This window comes from Sesamum indicum, linkage group LG2, assembly GCF_000512975.1.
Source record: "Sesamum indicum cultivar Zhongzhi No. 13 linkage group LG2, S_indicum_v1.0, whole genome shotgun sequence".
Taxonomy (NCBI): domain Eukaryota; kingdom Viridiplantae; phylum Streptophyta; class Magnoliopsida; order Lamiales; family Pedaliaceae; genus Sesamum; species Sesamum indicum.
In genome coordinates, this window is record NC_026146.1 from 2,300,441 (window position 1) to 2,307,944 (window position 7,504).

The window sequence follows — 7,504 nt, forward strand, 5'->3', positions numbered from 1 at the left end:
GGAGCGACAGAATGTTCTTACTTCTCGAATCACCAACTACTGTAGATAAGGAAAGAACTAAATTCACAAGATATACATTCAATGAATAAAATAAATATGTTATTCATAGTTACTTTTCAGCTACACTTAAGCAGTTACTAATAGAAATTCTGGCTTTCTGTAAATGCCTTGAAGATGCATTTACTAACTAAAATTTGGAATTTTCTGCATAAGCTCATCTTTTGATATAACATCACAAGTTACTGAATGAACGCAAGGTACTCAGGAAGGAGTCAATTATCATTTAAGTTGGCCCTTGAATAGCAGAATTAAGAGAAGGAAAAAGAAAGAATTAACACAAGTGCACTATAATGATGTCACAAGAAAGGCAAACATATAGTAAAGTTACATTGGCAGGCTGCATGAAAAAATAAGGAGACAAGAAAGCACCACTTTTTGTTAAATTTCAATTATTCTACCCAAAAGCTACATTCCAACTACTGACTAAAGGGGTAAACGATCTCAAGTTGAGTTGCTGAGAAGTCATTCCCAATTTTTTAAGCAGATCATATATGTCTTGCTTCTTTTCTATCTTTAAATGCTTTCTGTCCCAGGTATGCACCACCAACTTCATTTAAATAAGGACCTACAAATACCTCAAAAAACTTGTCATCTGGCATTCTGTAAATTGCTCCAAGACGAGGCCATTTATCAATTAGATGCCGACTTTCCAAGATCCCTAAAACTTCAAACCGTGGTTTGTACCGCTTCTCGATGCTGTACATCAGTGATTTTGGATCTTTGACAATGCATGACGTTTTGTATTTCCCAGTTGCAAGCAGAACCTCTTTTACCTTCTTCATCTTATCCTCTGATACTGCAAACACCTGGGGATTCTGCCTTAACACCCTCAATATATCATCTTCCGAGAATTCCAAAATATTTCGAAAAGACTGCAACTTGAGTTCCCATCTGCCTTTTATCATTGAGCCAACAATTGCAACAGAATAAATAAACATCCTTGATCTCCTACTGACCCCCATTTCCTCAACCTTGTCTACACATTTTCTCATGTCTTCTGGCTTATACAAGAGAAATCTTGGGAGATAATTTAAAAGCATGGAAATCTGTTCCCTGGTTATGCCACAGTTTTCCAAGAATTTAACATTGGGGACCAAGTTCTTCTCCAAATCGGTTAACAGCAACCACCCAGATTGCCTTAAAGCCTTGGCCACTTTTTCGTTGGACCCCAAAAATCCCTTTAATAAAGATAATGCTGGGATGAGCCGTTTATTTGTGCTAGTGTGCAAGACTCCTGGCTCTTTTGAGATTATACTTGCAATGTCCTTCGCAGAAAAACCAAGGTCTTGGAAAATTTGGATTTTGGGCTTGATGATTTTCTCAAGACTCGCCACGAGCAAACTAGGCCTGGATTTCAACGTTTTCTCTAACTGGGTTTTGGTAAAGCCAAACTCTTTGAAGAACAACAATATTGAATCAACATTTTTCGGGTTTTTCAAGTGGGTTACAACAGAGGAAACATGTGAAGCCACGTCAGGCGAGAGTTGGTGTCTGTGCCGCAACAATTCAAAAACTGTAGGGGTGTTCAAGGATTTACTTTCCGGAGCGGTAGAGAAGTAAAGCGCAAAAAGCGAGACAGACGTATTGGATTTTCCTATAGACGAAGAATTATCCGAAAACAAACAGGTAATATTTCTGCGCAGAAGTGCTTTCATCATGTTAAACAATTTACACTTATATCTGCAAAATCACGTAGATTTCAGAGGGAAAATTACTCGCCTATGAATGCAGCTCGTCCCAAATACAGAACTGTGTTGAAGGCTTCTCACTTGACAATTGCACAGAAATGCTTACCTGCATGACATGAGGAAGTTATTCTTCAATGCCATAGATTGTTCAACATTTTAGGGTTTAGGGCTCAACGGTTTTGGGTTAAATAGAACACTGAAACTCCCGGAATTGATTGTTCGGACTAAACAAACTATCTCTAATGTCATGAATATTTATATCGTTTTTAACATATTTTGATTATTTGGTCAAAAAGACAGATTTTAAATTAATATTAAATTATTTTTTTTAACTAAAAAAATAATCAAACATAAAAAGTAATAAATAACTTCAAGTTAAAAATTAAGGGTTAATTATGTTTTAGACCCCTCTAAAAATTTACAATTACACTTTTTCTCAAAAAATCTTTTAAAAGTACACTTACACCCCTCAAAATTCTCCGTATGTAATTATCTCCTCTTAGTTAGGGTTTCAACTATAAAGGCTTACGACATAAGAAAAAAAAATTAGATAAACTTCAATTTCTCCTGAAAATATTTTTAAATGGATAAATATAATATATATAAAATTCAAAGAGTGTAATTATAAAAAATATTATTCTTGAATTACAACTGTTAGATAAAAAGTAGTTGTTGATGAATAAATAAATTAGTTACTTTTTTGTATTTTTTCTGTTTACAGTATATTCCATACAAATTACCATATATATTATTTTGTCAACACTTTAACAATCGGATATAACATGAAAATTGCTGGTATTGCTAAATTTAAAGCCAATATGCCTAGAAGGTAAAATGTGAGTGAAAAAACGAATAATGTTAACTTCATCCTATATATAAGAAGGAAAAAAAATAAAAAATAAGTAATTTTTTCATTTATCGATGATTACGTTTTTGTGCAATAGTTATAATTTGGGAATTATATTTTATTACAATTACGTCTTTTTTCTTTATATATAATTTTAATTATATTTAGACCCCTCTAAAATATAAAATTACCCCCCCCCCCCCCCAAAAAAAAAATTAATTATACTTATAGCCCCTTCAAAAATTCGCCGTTTACACTTGACCTATTTCCATTAGGGTTTGAAAATATTAATGTCAATAAAAAATTGTATAAATCTTCAGTTTTGCAATTCATTTCAGATTTTCATGTATATTTTTGTACATATAAAAGAATAAATATTATATATATATGTGTATATATGGAGTTAGGTTAAAAATATTATATATTTTTTTCTTATAAGTAGAAAATTAGTACATGAGAATGTTAAATTATGGAAAAATTATAAATTAATATATTTTTTTTGCTAAAGTCAGCATTTCCATCCGGACCATAACGAAAGAAGTTCATATGTAAACAGTGGAGTTTCGGAGGGGATGTATGTTTAATTTTGTAATTTTTTTGAATAAAGTGTAATATCGCATTTTTAGAGGGGGTGTAAGTATAATTAACCTTATACGTAATGTTAAATGAAGGGTAAATTTAAAAGTTTATGTTATATTGGCGTCAATACTTTTCATCCAAAACCCTAATAGAAGGGAAACAATTGTGAAGGGAGAATCTTCGGATGGGGAGCGAGTACAATTTTAAAAGCTTTTGAGATAAAAAGTGTACTTTTGTATTTTTAAAAAAGGTTTAAGTGTAATTAACCTAAATTAATATAATAGATTCACACAAATCAAATACATTAAAAAAATGCTTACTCAAAATTAAATAAATTATCAACAGACTAACTAAATGATATTGTTGAGATATGAACAGTAAGCAGCAGTGCAAAGCTTAGCAGTACAAAACTTCAGAGTTGCAGTTTGTGAAGAGTTAACGAAGTGGCCCAAGAGCCTTTCATCAATGAGGGACCGACAATCATAAGGGCTATCATTCAATATATCCAGCAAGGAGGTCAGGGCAATGGACCTCTCCCCAACTTGAGGAGGAGGACGACCCTCCTGAATCCAACGATCAAGAAAAGACCAAGGGCGAGAAGACAAAATAAAAAAGAAACTTTTCTTCCAGTTCTTCGTGGCATGAGGAGAAGGCAAGAAGGAAATTCCAGGGCGAGGCATGAACACAAAAAAGCCTGTCTCCACCCTTTTCAAACGATAACATTGTGTAAAAATACTGGTTGACACAGGGAAGTAGTGAAAGCGAAAAACCATAAAGAAGGTAGCTAGAAGTCTGAAATAGTTTGGGACTAACTGATTTAACAGGACGCCAAATAGACAGGCCACATCGGAATAGGAAGAGAGAATAGGAATACATAATCCTGACTTCAACTGTGTAGAAAAGAAGGCCAAACAGTTGGGAGGGGGAAGGTGAGGACAACTCTTGGGGGAGGGGGTGTAGATGACAAAGGTTGGAGGGATATGACACTCTCGTATCAATTGTTCTATCCCCATAACTTTGAGGACGAAAGAGCCCCATTCCAGAGGCGAAGGAGAAGCCTCCCTCTCCTCCTCTGCCCTCGAGAGAAACCAGGCAGAAGACCGCCTATCCCCCTTGAAGTGGCCTCTAAGGGATCATTGTCTACAAAAATCTCACCTATGAAACGGATCGACTCATTAGAAGAAGACATATTATTGTACCAAAAAGAACGCTTAGAGAAATTTTAGAGGGAATAAGACAAGATACTTACAGAGCTCTCTGATGGAAAAGGCTTGTGATGCTTCAAAGAGAAAAGGAAAAAGAGAAAATAAGGGGAATACATGTTTAAAGAGTTGAAGACACGCTCGTATAACCACCTATGAGGAGAGGAGTTCGTAACCGCCCTTGTGCTTGGTGAAGGCAGTTTCACCACCCAGCGATTGAAGAGACTAGGCCTATACCTAGCCATCATTCCCCGCCAGAGGTAGAAGCACAGTGCTCGAGTACAGGCAATCGAAGGGATACGTATAAGCGGGAAAACCAGCGATGAAGTGAAATACTTCAGGGAGCCCTCCTACTCCGTCCACCAAAAGGATTCCTTCTGGGTCAAAAAAGGCAAAGGCTCCTACTCTAAAAAGGCGCTGGAGGCACCCCTCCTCCTTAGAGTGGGAGAAATTTGATAATGGGTATGACCCAACGAATTATGGCCCATTCACAAATAAAAAAGGCCTAACACTCTACCTACCGGCCCCAATGCTCACAGAGGAAGAAGCTCAGCTCGGGAAACCCAATGTTTGCGGTGCACATACCTAATAGAACAACCCACACGTGTACCTCCTCCATGACCAATCTAGAACACGCGTGACTAGAAGACTTCCCTCAAGAACCTAAACTCTCATGCACAATAGACTTCCTGTAGGCTAGGAGTCCCCTTCCACCTCGGACTTTCTCCTTCACAAAACGATCCCTAGAAAGTAGGGCTCAATTATGCCATATCCCAACCAACCTTATCCGCCCCTCGCTCGAATAGAAAGCACCTTTGGTTCCTTGGCGAAGGAGGACACTCTTCTATAAATAAGGGACTCATCCCCAGGTGGAGAGACAGCTTCATCAGACGATAATTGAGCCCTCATTCTGTTGTGTTCTTATCACCTTAGCTAACATAATTCACTTCTATTTTTTCCATCATTTCACTTCATTTTATCAATATTTTTTATTATTGCAAATTATTATTCTTCAAATCTCATACTAACTTGGCGTCGGAGTGTTAACGTTTTGTTTTGCAGGTCTCTTTTGATAGGTGTCAAGACCACCAAAAATAATTCCTATAACACTTGTGAAAGTGGAGTAGGGTCGATTCCATAGAGACTGGCTTTAAGTTGATTTCTTTGAGGGAAAAGAAAATAATGGGGGGAGATTTGATGATAAAAAGAAATAATTAAAAACTAAATAAGCTAGAAAATAATTGAAATTATCTAACGAAGATACGAGAGAGAAATTTTTCGGTTAAGGCTAGGATCATGATTGATTCTTGCGAGTTGATCATTGATGCAAAAATAACACTATGTAAACAAATAAATCAGTTATGATTGTTGGTACGACCTAACAACCTCACATTTCCTTACCTTTTCGTTAGCCGAGGTACAACCGTTGGCTAGATCTCTAATTAACAGACAACCCTGAGAATGTCCACAAGATTTAATCTGTTAATAACATTAAGAATTAGGAAGGCCTGATTCTAATCAACAAACTCCTACGAGGATAATTCGTTTAAACTAGATCATGCATTCCCCATAACACAACTAATTACTATGACATAATTAATCATGCTACGTTGCTACTAAGCATTAAACTAAATAAATAATTACACGGATTTATAAAGTCCAATTAGCTAAGTAAACCTTTTTGATAGTGAACAGACTTTTAGAACACACTAAAAAGTGGAATTCCATTAACTCCGGTTATAAATTAAAAGTAAAAAAGAGAGTAAAATAAGCAAATAAAAATAAGATATTCTATTGAATTCCACCAATTAGCGAACAACCTCCAAATGAAGAGACCTCCCTATTTATAATAAAAGTCTTCTACGAATCTAGGCATAGAGGGGATGAATACATAATTAACTCTAAAAAGGTAAATAAATCACAAACAACATGTTTTAAGGAATCATTTCCAAATCTAAGCACTTCATTCCTTTTTCTCTTGTGGAAATCACTCATTTTCCTTCTTCACCCAAGTTGACCACTCCACTGAGCGTGGGCACGCTTAGTCAATCTTGCAGAAATTGCCTTGTAATCTTCTTTTTCCTTTTTGATGCCTTCAATTCTGATTTTAGCTTGATTTTTGCCATCTTTGTCTTATATATTCCCTTTTGGCTGAATATGCAATAAAATCACATAATTATGGATGTTTTGGCTTAAAAAGGAAGATTGAATTGCTATAAAATTGTGACAATTACAGGGTTATCATCTTTCCTACGAATATTGTTTTAGCAACCTAGGCCCAATGCCTAAGCCAGATTACATTGAACTCGTGTCAAAATGGCACGCATCAAAATAGATTATACCAATTAAATTCATATGATAAGACCAAGAAGCTGAATAAAAAATATGAAATTAAAAATTGAAATGTAAAATCCAAAATTAAACTTTTATGCAATAATATTTCAATTTAGAAGTTAACAAATTAAGAATGTAAACAATAATTCAAAAATATTTAAAATTTGATATTGAAATTCAATTAGCATATGTATAGGACCTTTGCAATACAGATTCTAATACTGGGGTAAATTGCATTCTTCATCCTATAAGTAGACTTGATTTATTTTTTGTCTTATACTGTAAACAATTCACACATTGCATCCCTTACATCATTTTTTTTTTTCAATTTCAGGACGTGAAGGGAGAAAGTTATTAAATACTTAACCGTAGAGTTTAAAGCTGTTTTAATTTTTAATTTTTTTCTCTATTTACAACCATTGGATCTTATCTAACACAAATCAATCATTCATATTATATCCAGTGAATATATATCCTTTCCTCTTGTGATCCTCCATAATTTTCAATGTCGAACTGATAGCAGACTTACTGCAACCATACAAATGAATGGATGTAGTGTGTTTATATCTCCAATGCTTAAAGGGATCTCTTTCAATCCCGTCATGAAATAAATCATGTATGAAGAAATAAATATTAAATTACTATTTAATAGCATCTCATAGATATAGATTAACTTAAAACTCGAAAAAGAAAAAGTCGAACAATCTTTTCAAAAGTAATAATCCAAATCAAATATACTATCAACTAATTAAATAAGTACATGACAAAATCCATTAAGAGACGCAAGAAGAAGA

The 7,504-nt window shown here is 34.7% G+C and overlaps 1 protein-coding gene across 1 annotated transcript; it reads right to left on the bottom strand.

Moving 5' to 3' along the window:
* LOC105177221 lies at positions 329–1,879 on the bottom strand. Its single transcript, XM_011100288.2, has one exon. It carries the CDS (start codon positions 1,716–1,718, stop codon positions 546–548), a length of 1,173 nt encoding a protein of 390 aa, XP_011098590.1. The 5' UTR covers positions 1,719–1,879; the 3' UTR covers positions 329–545.

Bases quoted from the DNA above. Each gene is read 5' to 3' on its own strand.
- LOC105177221 (XM_011100288.2), bottom strand. From the start codon at position 1,718: ATGATGAAAGCACTTCTGCGCAGAAATATTACCTGTTTGTTTTCGGAT.